Genomic DNA, 19846 nt, shown 5'->3' on the forward strand with positions numbered 1-19846 from the left:
AAGTGCATAAGAGGGAGGGTAGGAGGCCATCTACGTCCTCTATGAGGACAGAAGCCAGTATTCCCATGGCTGTTCCAGCTGCTGACTGAATCATTAAATCTTCACCATTCCAAGCAAACATAGCTTAATCATGTCTTGATTTCATTATGCAACAAAACCATGCCAGCCTTGCAATTTGCTTTGGTAACACTTGTGTGAACAAAAGCTTTGGACAGAGGTGCAAGGAAAGTGAACAAATGGGGAGAGAGGAAGGAGGCAGGGGAAGGTGGGTGCCATGGAGGCTATCTCAGCTTGGGCTGAGTGAGTGGGATGTGCTTTCTGCCCCTTGCTGTGTCCCAGGCTGTGGAAGCCCCGTTTGACGTTGCAATAGAAATTATGGTATCAGTTGAATTTAAAGGAGTTCATGGTAACTGATAATAATAATTAATTAAAAAAATGTGAACAACTTGCATCATTTCTGCCACCCAAAAGACAAACATTTCATTGCATAGTTGACTTATAAACACAGTATGGATCCAAACTGAAGCTAATATTTGTACACGCCCTCTTCCAGTTCCAGTTCTGGCAAAAGGAGCCACGAGTCAACAACCAATCCCTCACCCCATCAGCCATCCAACCTGGTGGGAAGAAAGGTCATTTTGTGCAAAAAACAGGTCAATACCAGAGTACTGTTTTGCTACTGTCTCTTTGTGTTTTTTTCTGCAGTGTCAGGGACAATGTAGTGACGACTGTATGAAGCAAATGTACTTTTTTTGTACATTTTTATGTACGAAACATATGAAGCAGTACGGTAAACAGAAAGGGTGGTTCTGTCTGGTGCCAGCTGGCATCTTGATCTCTGACCCAGTGTCTCTGGCACTTTGGTGTGTTCCAGCCAGCCCTGCAACAGCTTCACCTCGGGGCATAGCTGAGCCACATTGGTGGCACCTCTGGGAAAATATAGTTGAGAAAGAGCAAAACGCCACACAGGGAGGGAAAAAGTGTGAGGAATAGCCCTGTAAACACCAAGGTCAGAGAAGACAGAGGGGGAGGAGGTGCTCCAGGTGCTGTAGCTGAGATTGCCTCGCAGGCCGTGGAGGGCCCTGTGCTGGAGCAAGGGGACATTTCCTGAAGGAGCGGTGGCCATGGAGAGCCCATGCTGGAGCAGGTTGATCTTGAAGGACTTCAGTCCATGGGAAGAACCCACCCGGGAGCAGGGGAAAAGAGCGAAGAGGACAGAGCAGGAGAGACAAACTGCTGTGGAGTGGCCACAGCCCCCCATTCCCCTTATCCCCCCTGCTCAGGGAGGGGAGAGCTAGAGGAGTTGGAAATGAAGGAGTGAAGCTGAGCCTGGGAAAATGGGGAGTAAGGGAGGCGTTGTTTTGTTTCTCACTATCCAAATTTATTTTAATTAGCAGTAAACTAAATTATTTTTCCCCAAGTTGAGTCTGTTTCCCCTGTGACATAAGAAATCACTTCCCTGTCCTTATCTTGACCCATGAGCTTTTTCACCTTGTTTTCTCTTCATGCCCTGTTGAGGAGGAGGAATGAGAGAGGAGCTGGGTGTGTGCCTTGCAGCCTGCTAAGGCTGATCCACCGCACTTGTTTTCTTTTAATCTAGAGACGGAAGAACTGGGATGCTGGTTTCCAAGCAGCAAATGCCAGTCCTCAAGCAGGGTGGCCATGAAGTGATACTTGCCATTGGAATCTCTTGGGACCTGTGTGGACCAGCACTCTGACTTGCCTCAGACTTAATCTTTGGAGTTGTCTCACATGCTCTCCTTTTCCATTTAAATATTAACAGTTTTTGTTGAGTTTTCAATGTTTATAATCCTATTTTTGCTTTTCTGGTCTCCCAGGGGAGTCCAGCCCAGTCAGAAGGGTCTCCATCAGCCCCTCAGTTGTTTCCCACCATGCTCTTACCCTTCCACGTCTGCAGTGACAAAAGGGAAGGCTCTACAACACATACTTAAAAGGCAACTTTAGCTCAGATACCACTCAGATCCAAAAAAAAAGGACGTGTTACATTAGTGACATCAACAGAACTTCACAGCTGGAAGAGAGACACGACGGGAAAATAGCAACTACTGCAACCACTTTTGATCTCTACCTTTCCTGAGAAAAATAGCAGGTGTTGTCTTCTTGTAGAACCAGGAAGCTATAAAAAGTTGGGTCATGAAAGTTAGGGAAGTAATGCAGTAAAGGAATGTGTTTGGTATTGACTTACCAAAGGATCAGATTGGGCTGCTGGGCTACACCCTTCAGTGTCTCTGCCTATAAATTCTGGTGCCCTCCTGTATCAGGAGCTCCAGGGAGATGGCTGCTGCCGTGATCTTGTCTTGGATGGTAATGATAAGTCTTCAGATTCAGGTGGATGCAGGTAAAGAGTCTCACTTCTGATCCCCTTCATGACTATATTTCACATCAGGCTAACGCTGAGATTTAAGGGTAAAAGAGGACTTAGCAGCATGGCTTAGCTCTTTCAAAAACCATAAGCAAGTCAAACCTATGAACTGAGCAAATAGTTATTAATTCAAAAGCTTTTATTAAAACTGCTCAGTGAATTTTTGTATATTTTTGTAAGGAGACTAGTAAAGCAAATTCATTTGAATATACTGTAAAGCAAATGGTATAATTTTCTGAATCTCTTTATTGGGATAATGAATTTAAAGACTAATATGTATTTTCTGGGTGAAATGCCATGTTTATTTTAAAGAGCTTGAGGTGCTCTTTGAACCATATATTTTGTATTTGATTAAGTATTTGTTACAGCTGACACATTGGTGTTTAATAACAGAGTGCTCTAGATAAAACAAGGACGGCACTTGTCCCTGTTCCTCTTAATATTGTAATTATTAGAATATGATAAGAATTACTGCCATTTTATATTATTCTAATTTCCCATAGTCTAATGCCTGTTACGAGTGTAATTTGATTGGGTTGCATCTGCCCAGCCACTTTGTCCCTTTGGGGACCAGTACAAATATCAGGGGGATCTGATGGGAGGGAGGATGCTTCAAACAGGGTAAAATGGTCTTCCTGTGTTCAAAACACACTTTCCCCTTTTTCAGGCGAGGCTCCCCTGGCTGAGCAGAATGCCAGCATGGTGCCGTGAGAAACAAGGCATTTATTTTCAAGCAGCTGCTGTCACATTCTTTTTTGAGGAGGGTGGAATGGAAAAAGATCAAAAGCGTTTGCCAAAGCTGCTGTCTTTCCATCCCTTCCTCTTTCAGATGTAAAGTTCTGAAATGAACTTGGCTTAGACTAGTGAACCAAAAGCAAAAACCTGCTTTGCCTTTCTGTGCTCCCACACACATCCGTTTACACAATGGAAAGATAGAAGCATTCAGGGCTGTTTCTGGGGTCAGGTTTTTAATGCTCTTATTATTTACTCCCTCCATAAATATTTGAAGTGCAATTAGTGATATCAAAAACTAAGATGGAATGTTGATACTGAGCTGGAAAATACTGAGGTTTTAATCCGTACATTACCATCTAATTTAGATTTAAAGCCCTGCATGCATGAGGAAGAGTGTGGTGGGATGTGTTGAAAAGTTCCCTGCTCACTGAATAAATGTCACATCTCCCTGTTAGGATCTTCTACATCCAGAAACCACTTTAAATACAGAAACTGCGTGTTTTAAGGGCCACTGTTACAGGCGTTGTCATACATGATATTAGTCAGTGAAGGCATGTTCCCACCTCTCAGGCTGCCCATGGAGCAGGATTTCTATGTCCAACAGTAGTTGGACCTGATCTACCCAGCTGTCAATCAGCAGCCATCCCTTTATCAGTGTCACCAGGGGATCCTGTGCATGCAAACTTTCCATCCACTGTATTTAATGGCCTTTTGACTTTTTTTTTTTTTTTTTTTTTTTTTTGGTTGCTCGTGATTGCAATGTCTGCAGTTTCTGGAAGAAACACTTCTAAGAATGGGTAGCTTAGAAGTTATATAAAAATGCACATAGTTTATAGAGTTGGCATTGCAAAATATTCTCTGCAGGTTGATGCTTGCAGCTGAAAACTTTTCTATTACAGTTGTAGACGATGTAGCCAACCTACCATTATAGTCGGGGTTCAGTGTCCTTCAGACTGGCCTCCTAAATGCTGAGATGCACCACCCCTACACAGTCTATATGGTAGCACGTTCAGGCAATTAAAATGCAACATGTAATTGAATATATGTCACTCCTCTCCAAGAAAGAATGGAAGTCATTGGTGCAAGGAAGAGCTTAAATAAATAGGTGCTTGGGTTAAAACCTTAAAAAAATAATGCCATGTGAGAAGGGGAGGCTGTATAAATGCAGTAGTTTCTGAGTATCTGAAAGCCCAGAGGAAAGTTATCCACAGTTCGAACAGACAAATTTTAACTGAATACAATTTTGTAGACTGTTTTCCATTGACCTATACAGAGACAGAGCAGGACCTCACTGGCCCTGTGAAATGCTCTTATTCGATTATAAGATTGGTGCTGTCACCTGATCTGGTGGCCTAATTTTTCTAGCCTCATCTATGCTCGCTCTCCTCTTACAAGACCCATCAGCTCATCTTTTCCCAAACTGCAGTTCTTACAAAATAATATAGTGACACTGTGATTAAGACAATACGGAAACCACTTTTGTTTCGGTAACTGCAATTATTAAAATACGTCAAACGCTGGAACAACTTTGTTTATATTTGAAAACTAGTTTTTAAACAGCCAAACACATCTATTTTAAATCCTTTTTAAACATTTCTGTGAGAGGACGTTGGGAGAGTTGTCAGCCCTGATGGAGAAGGGTAATGGTGGTCTATACACTGTCCTGTGCCCAGGGTTCGAATAACCCCATAAAACCCTATCTCAGGAAACAACTCTAGGTTAGGTGAAAGGAAACACTGGGAAGATCACCTTCCTGGCCCTGCAAGAGCCCTGTCCCACAGGACACCTCTGATCTGCTGGTGCCACCTGGAGGGCTTTCCATCGAGTGTCCTGCACAGGAGCCTTAGCAGGGAAAACTCTGAGCCAGAGTTTATGCCACCAGCTGGGTTTAGCAGCAAGGTGTGATGAAATCTTGAAGGGAGCAAGAGTAGCTTAAATGTGGTGGGAATGTGAGCAAAACTTGTCACAGGTAGGTTTTTGTCTGCAGCTGTGCAAAATGAAGAAGGATAGTTGGAAGTGCAGCCTCCCTTCCTTATCAGCCTTTCTCTGACTGCTCCCCAGATAGTTTTCTGTCATATTCATTGCTGTTAAGATTTTTAGGGTAGATTTGTTCTTCCTGGTATGGAGAAAGGGAGGAGGAGACAGCTGTTCACAATAATTCTCATGCAAGAAGCAGAGCCATGAACTTCTGATCAGATCAGGTGAAACCGGCATTAACTTGTTCAAAGCAGAGAGTCTTCTCACTTCGAGGGCACATAGCACCCTCTGGGCCAGTTGCAGGTTTTGGTGGGTTGACAAAGAGATTTGTTGTCTAATGGAGGAAAAACTGCCGAAGTTCACTGAAATATAAAGTTCTGGATCTAAAGTTTGTCACCCACAAATTACTAGAGGCTGGAAAAGTGTTTGGGGAAGTTTTAAAAGATATTTGCCTTGTTGACCTCCCCATATGGTATCATGCATATTTTTTTCTTCTCTAGAAGAAACAACAGCTCCCCCAATGACAACTGAGACCACTACTAGTAAGTAGAGTCTATCGGATTTTAATTTATATGGCAGTGATAGCTTTATATTATTGATGTCATATGTATTCTTGGGAAGAAAGGTGATGATCAGAAACCTCACGTTTCCTTCGTGCTGGGGATGGGGCTGTGTGTGAGAACAAAGTTCTTTGGGAGCCAGGATTTCAGGGGTTGCTCAGGTCCCTGGCAGCCAGCATCCGTGGTAGGAGGAAGCGATCTTCTGTCGCTTGTGCCCTTCGCTGGGGACTTGACTTGACTCACTGGGAAAGGGTAAAGGACACTGATGGCCCCCAAGGGATTTGTCCTAACTCGCTTTCTCTCCGTGTGTTTTTTTCTGCTTGTTCTCATCCACAGTTGGAATCATAGCTGATGGTGAGTCTGTCTGCCAGGACCGTCACCGTGTCCCTGGGCAGGGGGCCGTGCGTGCGCGCTGCTGCCCCGGCCTCTGCGTCCCCCAGCGTGGGAGCCCGAGAAGGTGCTGGGGTCCCTGGGCCGTGCTGCGGGTGGATGGCGCTGGGTGTCAGGGGCAGCCGTGGCCGGGGAGGACGTGGGAGCCTGCGCTCGCCCGCCCACTGTCGTTGCCTGCAAGCAGAGCACCGCTGGCCTGACCGGGGGGTTTGTGTCTCTCCAAGAGCTGTTGGTGCAGCTGAGCGGTGGGCCGAACAGATGTGCAGGCAACGTGGAAGTCTTCTACTTTGGAGGCTGGGGAAAAGTGTGTGGGCAGCTGTGGGACCTGCAAGACGCCCAGGTTGCGTGCCGGCAGCTTGGCTGCGGCTCGGCTCTTGGTGTGATGCACCATTTCCCGTCGGGCGGCTGGTACCCGTACATGATGACGGAGGTGGATTGCACGGGCTCTGAAGACTATTTGTGGCAGTGCTCTTACAAGGAAGAGTACTCGGATTGTTACCCCGGGGAGGCTTCTGTCATATGCTCAGGTGGGTTTTTGCGTTTTGGTGGCGTTTTCCTGCAGACGCCCCGTCGGGAGTTTGTGTGAGGCTGGGCGAAGGCTGGCCAGCCCTTGCCGCGTGTCTGCAGGGCAGCAGCGGGTCGTGGGTCCGTGTCCCTGACGCAGGGTCCCGTGTTTCAGAGGGGGCACTGTGGCTGTTCTTGCAGACTGTGCTCGGGAGACCTGAGGACTGGCGATGGCTCGCACACAGAGCAGGGTGCGAGGAGGGGGTTGGTTTTGAGCCAGACCCTCCTCCCCACGGGTCCCTCCATAGCTGTCCGTGAGCTTATAGCCTGTGGTGCGAGGGGAGCCGGGGGGTGCGAGTGCCTCACGCCCTCGGCTTTTCTCCTTTTCCAGACTCGGGACTAACAGTGCCTCCGCCAACAGGTAAGCAGAGATTCCTGTTTCCTTTTCCATGGTGTGCTCTGCCCCTGGGATGCTCTGTGTCTGTCAGAGCACAAGACTCAAAAATGGGCCGTGCTTCCAGACCCTGGGGAATGCTCCTGACGCTCAGGGATTTGAGGCATCACTTGGTTGCAGAGAAGTGGTAGCGGGATGTGGTTAATACACACTGTCCCTTGGATATGTCCACATGGTGTTTTGGGGTTTCTGCGTCACGGTGCCTTATGGGCATCAGGTGATGCAGTGTGGTGGGTTCAGCCATTCTGTTTCCATTGTTTCTCTTCTCTGATAGCCCTGTCTTTCTTTTCCGTCTCACTCCTGAATTAGTGGTAGCTTTCTTCCTCTCCTGCAAATGTTGGTGATGGGTAAAAGCTATTCTTGCCAGAGCTAGACCATGGGAAGCTCTTTTGTTGTGCTTCTGGGCGGTCTTTGTTTTCCTAAGCTGGGATTTCACGGTGGGTATTTCTTTTCCTCTAGCAAGAACAACTACAACAATCCCGACAACAACAGAGAGGACGACTTGTAAGTTGAATTTAGTACTGTCTTTCCCACCATGACAATCCAGGCCTAATCCAGACACTAAACACGGCTTTATAAGGCTACTCGCTCCGTGCTGTTGGGATGTCCCTTTTATGATCCTGTTGAGAAGTATCTGTGTGATGTTATTCACCGCGTAATCCATGTGCTTGATCATGGTCAATCCTATGTGTTCACCAAGAAGTCTTTATAGCATAAAAGTATGACTGTCTCTCTGTGATGGGTAATAGGGAGCGCAGAGTGTAATGAAAGCAGTGACATTGGTGCAACATGTAAGGTGGAGCTTGCAGGCAAAAAGATTCCCATGTCTGCTTGATGCTGGGGTGAAGGATGTGTGTGAGAACAAAGTTCTTTGGGAGCCAGGATTTCAGGGGTTGCTCAGGTCCCTGGTAGCCAGTATCTGTAGTAGGAGGAAGCGATCTTCTGTCGCTTGTGCCCTTCGCTGGGGACTTGACTTGACTCACTGGGAAAGGGTAAAGGGCATTGATGGCCCCCAAGGGATTTGTCCTAACTCGCTTTCTCTCCGTGTGTTTTTTTCTGCTTGTTCTCATCCACAGTTGGAATCATAGCTGATGGTGAGTCTGTCTGCCAGGGCCGTCACCGTGTCCCTGGGCAGGGGGCCGTGCGTGCGCGCTGCTGCCCCGGCCTCTGCGTCCCCCAGCGTGGGAGCCCGAGAAGGTGCTGGGGTCCCTGGGCCGTGCTGCGGGTGGATGGCGCTGGGTGTCAGGGGCAGCCGTGGCCGGGGAGGACGTGGGAGCCTGCGCTCGCCCGTCCACTGTCGTTGCCTGCAAGCAGAGCACCGCTGGCCTGACCGGGGGGTTTGTGTCTCTCCAAGAGCTGTTGGTGCAGCTGAGCGGTGGGCCGAACAGATGTGCAGGCAACGTGGAAGTCTTCTACTTTGGAGGCTGGGGAAAAGTGTGTGGGCAGCTGTGGGACCTGCAAGACGCCCAGGTTGCGTGCCGGCAGCTTGGCTGCGGCTCGGCTCTTGGTGTGATGCACCATTTCCCGTCGGGCGGCTGGTACCCGTACATGATGACGGAGGTGGATTGCACGGGCTCTGAAGACTATTTGTGGCAGTGCTCTTACAAGGAAGAGTACTCGGATTGTTACCCCGGGGAGGCTTCTGTCATATGCTCAGGTGGGTTTTTGCGTTTTGGTGGCGTTTTCCTGCAGACGCCCCGTCGGGAGTTTGTGTGAGGCTGGGCGAAGGCTGGCCAGCCCTTGCCGCGTGTCTGCAGGGCAGCAGCGGGTCGTGGGTCCGTGTCCCTGACGCAGGGTCCCGTGTTTCAGAGGGGGCACTGTGGCTGTTCTTGCAGACTGTGCTCGGGAGACCTGAGGACTGGCGATGGCTCGCACACAGAGCAGGGTGCGAGGAGGGGGTTGGTTTTGAGCCAGACCCTCCTCCCCACGGGTCCCTCCATAGCTGTCCGTGAGCTTATAGCCTGTGGTGCGAGGGGAGCCGGGGGGTGCGAGTGCCTCACGCCCTCGGCTTTTCTCCTTTTCCAGACTCGGGACTAACAGTGCCTCCGCCAACAGGTAAGCAGAGATTCCTGTTTCCTTTTCCATGGTGTGCTCTGCCCCTGGGATGCTCTGTGTCTGTCAGAGCACAAGACTCAAAAATGGGCCGTGCTTCCAGACCCTGGGGAATGCTCCTGACGCTCAGGGATTTGAGGCATCACTTGGTTGCAGAGAAGTGGTAGCGGGATGTGGTTAATACACACTGTCCCTTGGATATGTCCACATGGTGTTTTGGGGTTTCTGCGTCACGGTGCCTTATGGGCATCAGGTGATGCAGTGTGGTGGGTTCAGCCATTCTGTTTCCATTGTTTCTCTTCTCTGATAGCCCTGTCTTTCTTTTCCGTCTCACTCCTGAATTAGTGGTAGCTTTCTTCCTCTCCTGCAAATGTTGGTGATGGGTAAAAGCTATTCTTGCCAGAGCTAGACCATGGGAAGCTCTTTTGTTGTGCTTCTGGGCGGTCTTTGTTTTCCTAAGCTGGGATTTCACGGTGGGTATTTCTTTTCCTCTAGCAAGAACAACTACAACAATCCCGACAACAACAGAGAGGACGACTTGTAAGTTGAATTTAGTACTGTCTTTCCCACCATGACAATCCAGGCCTAATCCAGACACTAAACACGGCTTTATAAGGCTACCCGCTCCGTGCTGTTGGGATGTCCCTTTTATGATCCTGTTGAGAAGTATCTGTGTGATGTTATTCACCACGTAATCCATGTGCTTGATCATGGTCAATCCTATGTGTTCACCAAGAAGTCTTTATAGCATAAAAGTATGACTGTCTCTCTGTGATGGGTAATAGGGAGCGCAGAGTGTAATGAAAGCAGTGACATTGGTGCAACATGTAAGGTGGAGCTTGCAGGCAAAAAGATTCCCATGTCTGCTTGATGCTGGGGTGAAGGATGTGTGTGAGAACAAAGTTCTTTGGGAGCCAGGATTTCAGGGGTTGCTCAGGTCCCTGGTAGCCAGTATCTGTAGTAGGAGGAAGCGATCTTCTGTCGCTTGTGCCCTTCGCTGGGGACTTGACTTGAGTCACTGGGAAAGGGTAAAGGACACTGATGGCCCCCAAGGGATTTGTCCTAACTCGCTTTCTCTCCGTGTGTTTTTTTCTGCTTGTTCTCATCCACAGTTGGAATCATAGCTGATGGTGAGTCTGTCTGCCAGGGCCGTCACCGTGTCCCTGGGCAGGGGGCCGTGCGTGCGCGCTGCTGCCCCGGCCTCTGCGTCCCCCAGCGTGGGAGCCCGAGAAGGTGCTGGGGTCCCTGGGCCGTGCTGCGGGTGGATGGCGCTGGGTGTCAGGGGCAGCCGTGGCCGGGGAGGACGTGGGAGCCTGCGCTCGCCCGCCCACTGTCGTTGCCTGCAAGCAGAGCACCGCTGGCCTGACCGGGGGGTTTGTGTCTCTCCAAGAGCTGTTGGTGCAGCTGAGCGGTGGGCCGAACAGATGTGCAGGCAACGTGGAAGTCTTCTACTTTGGAGGCTGGGGAAAAGTGTGTGGGCAGCTGTGGGACCTGCAAGACGCCCAGGTTGCGTGCCGGCAGCTTGGCTGCGGCTCGGCTCTTGGTGTGATGCACCATTTCCCGTCGGGCGGCTGGTACCCGTACATGATGACGGAGGTGGATTGCACGGGCTCTGAAGACTATTTGTGGCAGTGCCCTTACAAGGAAGAGTACTCGGATTGTTACGCCGGGGAGGCTTCTGTCATATGCTCAGGTGGGTTTTTGCGTTTTGGTGGCGTTTTCCTGCAGACGCCCCGTCGGGAGTTTGTGTGAGGCTGGGCGAAGGCTGGCCAGCCCTTGCCGCGTGTCTGCAGGGCAGCAGCGGGTCGTGGGTCCGTGTCCCTGACGCAGGGTCCCGTGTTTCAGAGGGGGCACCGTGGCTGCTCTTGCAGACTGTGCTCGGGAGACCTGAGGACTGGCGATGGCTCGCACACAGAGCAGGGTGCGAGGAGGGGGTTGGTTTTGAGCCAGACCCTCCTCCCCACGGGTCCCTCCATAGCTGTCCGTGAGCTTATAGCCTGTGGTGCGAGGGGAGCCGGGGGGTGCGAGTGCCTCACGCCCTCGGCTTTTCTCCTTTCCCAGACTCGGGACTAACAGTGCCTCCGCCAACAGGTAAGCAGAGATTCCTGTTTCCTTTTCCATGGTGTGCTCTGCCCCTGGGATGCTCTGTGCCCAAACATGGGCCGTGCTTCCAGACCCTGGGGAATGCTCCTGACGCTCAGGGATTTGAGGCATCACTTGGTTGCAGAGAAGTGGTAGTGGGATGTGGTTAATACACAGTGTCCCTGGGATTTGTCCACGTGGTGTTTTGGGGTTTCTGCGTCACGGTGCCTTATGGGCATCAGGTGATGCAATGTGGTGGGTTCAGCCATTCTGTTTCCATTGTTTCTCTTCTCTGATAGCCCTGTCTTTCTTTTCAGTCTCACTCCTGAATTAGTGGTAGCTTTCTTCCTCTCCTGCAAATGTTGGTGATGGGTAAAAGCTATTCTTGCCAGAGCTAGACCATGGGAAGCTCTTTTGTTGTGCTTCTGGGCGGTCTTTGTTTTCCTAAGCTGGGATTTCACGGTGGGCATTTCTTTTCCTCTAGCAAGAACAACTACAACAATCCCGACAACAACGGAGAGGACGACTTGTAAGTTGAATTTAGTACTGTCTTTCCCACCATGACAATCCAGGCCTAATCCAGACACTAAACACGGCTTTATAAGGCTACCCGCCCCGTGCTGTTGGGATGTCCCTTTTATGATCCTGTTGAGAAGTATCTGTGTGATGTTATTCACCGCGTAATCCATGTGCTTGATCATGGTCAATCCTATGTGTTCACCAAGAAGTCTTTATAGCATAAAAGTATGACTGTCTCTCTGTGATGGGTAATAGGGAGCGCAGAGTGTAATGAAAGCAGTGACATTGGTGCAACATGTAAGGTGGAGCTTGCAGGCAAAAAGATTCCCATGTCTGCTTGATGCTGGGGTGAAGGATGTGTGTGAGAACAAAGTTCTTTGGGAGCCAGGATTTCAGGGGTTGCTCAGGTCCCTGGTAGCCAGTATCTGTAGTAGGAGGAAGCGATCTTCTGTCGCTTGTGCCCTTCGCTGGGGACTTGACTTGACTCACTGGGAAAGGGTAAAGGGCATTGATGGCCCCCAAGGGATTTGTCCTAACTCGCTTTCTCTCCGTGTGTTTTTTTCTGCTTGTTCTCATCCACAGTTGGAATCATAGCTGATGGTGAGTCTGTCCGCCAGGGCCGTCACCGTGTCCCTGGGCAGGGGGCCGTGCGTGCGCGCTGCTGCCCCGGCCTCTGCGTCCCCCAGCGTGGGAGCCCGAGAAGGTGCTGGGGTCCCTGGGCCGTGCTGCGGGTGGATGGCGCTGGGTGTCAGGGGCAGCCGTGGCCGGGGAGGACGTGGGAGCCTGCGCTCGCCCGTCCACTGTCGTTGCCTGCAAGCAGAGCACCGCTGGCCTGACCGGGGGGTTTGTGTCTCTCCAAGAGCTGTTGGTGCAGCTGAGCGGTGGGCCGAACAGATGTGCAGGCAACGTGGAAGTCTTCTACTTTGGAGGCTGGGGAAAAGTGTGTGGGCAGCTGTGGGACCTGCAAGACGCCCAGGTTGCGTGCCGGCAGCTTGGCTGCGGCTCGGCTCTTGGTGTGATGCACCATTTCCCGTCGGGCGGCTGGTACCCGTACATGATGACGGAGGTGGATTGCACGGGCTCTGAAGACTATTTGTGGCAGTGCCCTTACAAGGAAGAGTACTCGGATTGTTACGCCGGGGAGGCTTCTGTCATATGCTCAGGTGGGTTTTTGCGTTTTGGTGGCGTTTTCCTGCAGACGCCCCGTCGGGAGTTTGTGTGAGGCTGGGCGAAGGCTGGCCAGCCCTTGCCGCGTGTCTGCAGGGCAGCAGCGGGTCGTGGGTCCGTGTCCCTGACGCAGGGTCCCGTGTTTCAGAGGGGGCACCGTGGCTGCTCTTGCAGACTGTGCTCGGGAGACCTAAGGACTGGCGATGGCTCGCACACAGAGCAGGGTGCGAGGAGGGGGTTGGTTTTGAGCCAGACCCTCCTCCCCACGGGTCCCTCCATAGCTGTCCGTGAGCTTATAGCCTGTGGTGCGAGGGGAGCCGGGGGGTGCGAGTGCCTCACGCCCTCGGCTTTTCTCCTTTTCCAGACTCGGGACTAACAGTGCCTCCACCAACAGGTAAGCAGAGATTCCTGTTTCCTTTTCCATGGTGTGCTCTGCCCCTGGGATGCTCTGTGCCCAAACATGGGCCGTGCTTCCAGACCCTGGGGAATGCTCCTTATGCTCAGGGAGATGCAGGATTGCTTCAGATCCTTTGGAACTGAACAGGTGCCCCTTTTGTGGGAGAGGTTTGGCCCTGGTCTTCATGGTACTGCACTATTGATGCCCTTGAGCAAGTGCTGGGGTCATTGGTACTGCTGCTGTCTTGCTCAGTCCTGCCACATTGCAGTGCCAACTGTTTGTTTTGTGTTTCATTGTCCTGGGATTGCCTTTGGAGAGTGGTGGCTCCCAGAAAGATGTTTCTCATAGCAAAACACTATTTGTTCTCCTTCTGCTCTCTCCCTGCAGCACCAGGTAGCTTCAGCTTGACTCCCCCCGTGTCATCGGCCACAGGTATGTCCAGAGGTTTTGAGAGGTCTGTCTAGCTCCTGCCCCCTGTTATGGATCACAGAATCACAGGATGGCTGAGGTCAGAGGGGACTTCTGGAAGACATCTGGTCTAATCCCTCTGCTATAGTCAGGTCACCTAGAGCTGGCTGCCCAAGGGCATGTCCAGAAGGCTCTTGGCCATCTGCACGGATGGAGAGTCCAATATCTCTGTGGGCAACCTGTGCCCATGCTCAGTTACTCTCAGAGTGAAAAAGTGTTTCCTGATGTTCAGAGGGAACCTCCTGTGTTTCATGGCCACTTGTGCCATCAGTGGGCACCAATGGAAAGAGCCTGGATTTTGGAGAGGGTTGTCTCCCAGCAAGTTAATCCTCTTAGGAAAAACGCTGCTCACTGACATGCTGATTTCTCCCTGCAGGACCAGGTAGCTTCAGCTCGGCTGCCGCTGTGTCATTGATCACATTTAGGTCTGGAGGTGTTAAGGGGTCTGGTTGTCTCCTGCCCCAGGTGTTCTCGTGGACGGCCAGGCCCTGCTGAGGGGTTACTGCCCACGCCGAGAGAACCTGTGCTCTGGGCTGGGGGGGAGGCTGGGATAAGGCTTTGGGGTGCAGCCACATGCCTGGGAGGGCGAGTCTCTGTGGGACTGTGGCAGAGCCCTTCTCTGACATCTTCTGGTGGCAGGATTTCAAGAGCTCTCTGCCCATCCCCAGGCTCTGCTCTTTTCCTCAGGAGCTGGCTCCTGTGGTGGCTTGCTTCAGGGTTTGTCCGGCTCAGTCCAGAGCCCAGGCTACCCCGACTCCTACCCCAACAGCGCCCGCTGCGTGTGGCGTGTACAGCTGCGGGACCTGGGTCGCAGAGTCGAGCTCCGGTTTTCGGATGTTGAGTGAGTCCAGCGGGGTGGTGGCTGTGGTGTGGGCAGGGTGCTCAGTGCTGGCTGTGGGCTCAGGGGTGGCTTTGTCCCCATCATGGGGGTCTTGGCCAGGAGTCAGGTTGCTTAAGCCCCGCAGCTCCTGCCGCTACTCGTGCTCAGAGGCTGCGCAGCCTGTGTTGCAGACAGAGCCTCCTCTCCTTCCTCAGGCTCGAAGGCAGCAACTGCCGGTACGACGCCATCGAGGTGTATGATGGGGGGTCCCCCGGGAGCCCACTTCTCGGGACTGTTTGCAGGAATGACCATCAAGTCTTCAAGTCATCTGGGCACCAGCTGACCATCCTGTTTCGCAGCGACATCAGCATCACCCGGAGAGGTTTCCAGGCCTACTACTACTCATTTCCCGCCTCCAGCAGCACCACAGGTAAGACCAGAGCCTTCCTTTACTCTTTGACAGGGCAGAAGCACAAACTCTTCCTTAAAGGCCTTCTGATGGCTCCTGACAACTATGGAGATCCGGACCCTCTGGCCCCACTGACAGGCATTTTGGGTCAGGGGCATCTTTTTGGAAAGGACTGCCACCAGACTGCTGCCAGAATGCTTTCTTTGCCTAATGGGCAGGGACAGGGATTTCTCCACCTTTGCCAGTGCTGCTGCTGAGCCATCATCGATTTTTCCAGACTTTACTGCAAGCAGACCTTGGGATACTCCCGCTGGGCTCTTCATCTTAGGTAAAATGCTGCTCGCTCACTTTCTATTCTCTCCTTGCAGTGCCAGGTATCTCCAGCTTGACTCCCCCCGTGACACCAACCACAGGTAGGTCTGGAGGGGTTGAGTGCTCTGGTTGTCTCATTCCCTTGCTCAGGGTCACAGAATCACAGGATGGCTGAGGTTGGAAGGGACCTCTGGATGTCAGCTAGTCCAACACCCCCTGCTAAACCATTGCTGGGTCACGTTGAACTTGGTGTCCACCAGGACCACCATGGTCTTTTCTGGAGAGCTGCTTCCCAGCAGGCAGCCCACAGCACGTACTGGTGCTTGGGGTTGTTCTTACCCGGGAGCAGGACTTGGTGCTTCTCCTTGTTGAACTGCATGAAGCTCCTGTTGGCCTGTTTCTCCAGCCTGTCAGGAGCCCCCTGGATGGCAGCAGAACCTTCTCGTGGATCAGCCACTCTTCCTAATTTAGTGTCATCAGCAAACTTGCTGAGGATCCACTCTGTCCCATCATCCCAGTGACTAACAAAGACATTCGAGGCCCTGCTGGTGGGAGCTATTGCACATGCAGAATGCGAGCCGTGCTCAGGACTGGTGGGATGGAGGGGGAAGGCTTCGAGGTGCAGCCACACAGGGACCTGTCACACATCCAGGTGGTGACTGTGGGTCTTGGGTTGTGGTGTAGCGGGAGTTTCAGTGTCCTGGGAGCCCTCTGGGGAGGGCTGACTGCCAGAGGGTTGTTTCTCTTGGGCAAAATGCTGCGCATTCACCTGCTGCTCTCTCCCTGCAGCACCAGGTGGCTCCAGCTCAACACCCACTGTGTCATCAACCTCAAATAGATTTGGAGGATTTGAAGGGTCTGACTAGCTCCTGCTCCCAGTTACTGATCACAGAATCACAGGATGGCTGAGGTTGGAAGGGACCTCTGGAGGCCATCTAGTCCAACCCCCCTGCTAAAGCCAAGTCACCTAGAACTGCCTGCCCAAGACCATGTCCACAGGGCTCTTGGTTGTCTCCCAGGATGGACAATCCACCACCTGTGGGCAACCTGTGCCCATGCTCAGTCACCCTCACAGTAAAACAGTGTTTCCTGATGTTCAGGCAGAGCATATATGGAGCACCTGAGATGGGGTCCCCAGATGGAAAGGCTCATGTTTGTGTTGGGGCTGTGTGTGTACGAGTGCAGGCAGAGGAATTGCTGGGTCCTGGTTGTAGCCCATGAGAGGGATATTACTGCTTATAATTTTGGGGCATATCCCTCTTCATTTAGTGTTCAAAGCATTGTACAGGTTCTATTTGATTCAGTTATGTCTGCATTTAATGTGAGTAGTTTTCTAGGCCTGCATTGTAGGCACTGAATATTACATGTAGATTACAGATTCTTCTCTCGAGAACAGGAATTACTAGGTTCAGCCTTCTCCACAGCAGGCTTTCTAGGAAATCATGCATTTACTGTGCACATTGCTGTAAGGATACAGAAGAGTTTAGAATGCATAATAGGAAACCTGACTACATGAATTAATTTTGCATTTTATTTTATATGCCAAACAGGGAAACAATAATACAATAATCTATTCCAACCTTCTTAGAGGATCCTCTTCTGATACTGTAGTCACAAGAAATAAAAATCTTCGCTTGCATGTTCACTGCAAAATGCTCCAGGACACATGGACACAAATAATGTATGCTGCAGAGGACAATTTTGAAGGCAATGAAACTCAGTATGGCAGATATGATATAAACCTTACATTTTATGATTCTGCATCCTTCTCACGGCCAGTGTATGACTCACCATACTGTGTTGATATCGACCAGAATTTGTTCCTTGAAGCTTACCTGCACAGCTCTGATCCAAACCTGGTATTATTTGTGGACACATGTGTGGCATCTCCCACTCCCCACAATTTTATGACAGTAACCTATGATATAATCAGGAATGGGTAAGCTTTTATGTATCACAATTACAGATAGCACTGCCTTTGAACTCCTGTTTTTTCTTCTTTTTCCTTTTCCTTTTCCTTTTCCTTTTCCTTTTCCTTTTCCTTTTCCTTTTCCTTTTCCTTTTCCTTTTCCTTTTCCTTTTCCTTTTCCTTTTTTTCCCTTTCCCTTTCCCTTTCCCTTTCCCTTTCCCTTTCCCTTTCCCTTTCCCTTTCCCTTTTCCCTTCTCCCTTTTCCCTTCTCCCTTTTCCCTTTTCCCTTCTCCCTTCTCCCTTTTCCCTTCTCCCTTTTCCCTTCTCCCTTTTCCCTTCTCCCTTTTCCCTTCTCCCTTTTCCCTTCTCCCTTCTCCCTTTCCCTCTTCATTTTCCTTTTCCTTTTCCCTTTCCCTTTTCCTGATATTGTAAATACAACATACATTTATGTCAACTTCTAACTAATTAATGAATATGTGCATTTGGGGTTTACTGGAGGAAAGGGGATGGATTGACCCAAAATAGAACATACACACACACACAGAGCTTAAAATGACAAACAGACTAAATGGCTGTGGCCAGTTCACCATGGATTGTTATTATCGAAGAGGTAACAGTGCCATATCACAGGTAAGGATTATTCACCTTCAGATGAACATACAAACAGATGACATGCCATCCAGATGACAGGCTGAGAGGAGGTAACATGGCTCAATGCTTCCAAAAAGGGGCATCTTGCTTTTCCCAGTTGCAGGTTTCTGAACCATTTCCATCATCTTTCAAAAACCACTTTTCATGTTATGTGTTCTATTGCATGTAAATGACTGACTGCAGTGCGTATTCATGAGAGTTTTTGGTTTCTTTTTAGGTGTGTTTGAGATTCTACCTATGCTACATATTATTCACCCTACAGACACGTGGTTGGATTTAAATTCAATGCCTTCCAGTTTGTTCGTAACAATCCATTGGTTTACCTGCAGTGTGAACTAGTGGTGTGCAGGATCTCTGACTATTCTTCCAGATGGTACCAAGGCTGTGTTACTAAATCCAAGAGAGAAGCAAATTCTGGCCAAGAAAGTATGGCTGTTGTTGCTGACAGATTCAGGAAGCTGGTGCTGAGAATAGGAATGCGCGTGATTTTAGATAAAACTATTTCCTTTGACAGATAGCACCTTTAAATGCCAATTTAATTCTGAAAGAAACTATGCTGCTGCTGGACTACCATCAGCTCTACAATAAATATTAGGAATGTGTTTACTGACTCAAGCCTGTTAATGCCACTTCACACCAGTTGTCTTCATCTGCGTCTAACAAAAACTCTGCTTCAGCAGTTCTGTGGGGAGCCTGATGAGATGGGCACAGGCAGCTCTGTGACACTCACCTCTTCCCAAAGGGCCTGCTGCTTGGAGCTCTCGCATCCAAAAAGCCAGGCTGAAAACTTTGTGATCTCTCAGCTTTTTGTTTGTTTTCTTAACGGTGAAAAAGTGAAATGTTTAAATTCTATAAACAAGCTCTACCAATATAAACCTGAACCTGGAGGTATCAGAGTGCAAGAAATTGACTAGTCATTAAATCTGATCTAGAATGCCACTATTTTTCATTTTTTTATGTTCTGGAGATAACAAGATGAGGGATCAAATGTAATCAGGTCCTCTCATCTTTCCCAGAGTTGGACTCTTGTCATCCAGGAGAACATGAATTCAGCTCCTGCCCCAGCTGATGTCTCTCGTGCACCATGTATTAGTGCTGTTGGGCCCCTGGCAGTTGCTGTTTCCACTCTTGTTGGGTTTCTTTTGAAACATAAAGTGAAGAAACTAATTCCATAATGGATCATGTAAGCCTTGATAAACACCTGCAGCTGATCAGATTGGTTGAGTAATTTGATGGATTGAGTAATTTCCTGGAATTGAGTTGAATTGACAATCCAAGATTAAAATCCAAGCATGAAAGGCTTTCCCTGGTGAAGGCTCACCTTGTGAGAAGAGGTGGGCTTGACATAACAATTCAGCATTGAAGGAAGCCAGAAGACCAGGGAAAGTTTGCAGCCCCAAAACAACCTTTGAATTAATTGCCACCTGCAACATTAGGCTCTCACATCTTTATACAGTACCTGAACCATCAGCTCCCTCCTCTCAAGATGAACATCTTGACTCTGATAGCGAAAAATACACGCTGGGTTTTGGGCAACCCAGATGGCCGGTTCCTGCTCCACACCAGCCATGAGTTTGTTTCCCTCTTTCTCAGATATAATTAAAATCAAGAGTCTTTCCTTTCCATAGGGCAGTTGTGAGTGCATCACACAATGTGTGCTGTGTGATAGCCAGCATCAGGGCCCATGTGCGTACCCTTGAAAGGTACTTCCATAAATCTCAGTGAGATGCAATGTATATATTTCAATTTACCCTTCAGGCAAGGTACACACAGTTGAAACTGCTCTGTAATGTTTCCTATTTGCACTGCAGTCAGTGCTAGCTTGAATTCAGGCACTCCTGTTGTACTCTGCTAAGCCTTCTTTTAAGTGCTGTTTTCTATCAATTCAAATTTCCTAAGGTGAAGATTAAATGTAAAAGTTGCGTAGCATAATGAAATGTTTCAGATGGAGAAGGTTTTATGCAGCTAAAAATACACAATCATGCACGACTGAAAAAAAAAAATTATTCTTCCAATTGCGTATAGATCCTCATACGTAATGTCTGAATATTTTGTGA

The 19846-nt window shown here is 49.8% G+C and overlaps 2 protein-coding genes across 2 annotated transcripts in view; both read left to right on the plus strand.

The window, feature by feature from the left end:
• The first annotated feature begins 5603 nt into the window (after positions 1 to 5603).
• LOC141961192 (CD5 antigen-like) lies at positions 5604 to 6690 on the plus strand. The gene is made up of 3 exons (XM_074907913.1): positions 5604 to 5637; positions 5992 to 6009; positions 6270 to 6690. The coding sequence occupies exons 1-3, from the start codon at positions 5616 to 5618 to the stop codon at positions 6629 to 6631; spliced, it is 402 nt and encodes a 133-aa protein (XP_074764014.1). The 5' UTR covers positions 5604 to 5615; the 3' UTR covers positions 6632 to 6690.
• Positions 6691 to 6779: 89 nt separating this feature from the next.
• Positions 6780 to 19846, plus strand: part of DMBT1 (deleted in malignant brain tumors 1) — a 37887-nt gene continuing 24820 nt past the window's right edge. Inside the window, 14 exon segments of the mRNA XM_074908041.1 lie at positions 6780 to 6813; positions 6941 to 6970; positions 8080 to 8097; positions 8184 to 8660; positions 9029 to 9058; positions 10168 to 10185; positions 10272 to 10748; positions 11117 to 11146; positions 11622 to 11666; positions 12239 to 12256; positions 12517 to 12819; positions 13188 to 13217; positions 13608 to 13652; positions 15286 to 15330. Of these exon segments, the coding sequence (XP_074764142.1) occupies positions 6780 to 6813; positions 6941 to 6970; positions 8080 to 8097; positions 8184 to 8660; positions 9029 to 9058; positions 10168 to 10185; positions 10272 to 10748; positions 11117 to 11146; positions 11622 to 11666; positions 12239 to 12256; positions 12517 to 12819; positions 13188 to 13217; positions 13608 to 13652; positions 15286 to 15330 (1600 nt within the window).

This window comes from Athene noctua, chromosome 5 (assembly GCF_965140245.1).
Source record: "Athene noctua chromosome 5, bAthNoc1.hap1.1, whole genome shotgun sequence".
In the NCBI taxonomy this organism is placed as follows: domain Eukaryota; kingdom Metazoa; phylum Chordata; class Aves; order Strigiformes; family Strigidae; genus Athene; species Athene noctua.

Coding starts and splice junctions, on each gene's coding strand:
- LOC141961192 (XM_074907913.1), top strand. CDS start 5,616: ATGACAACTGAGACCACTACTA.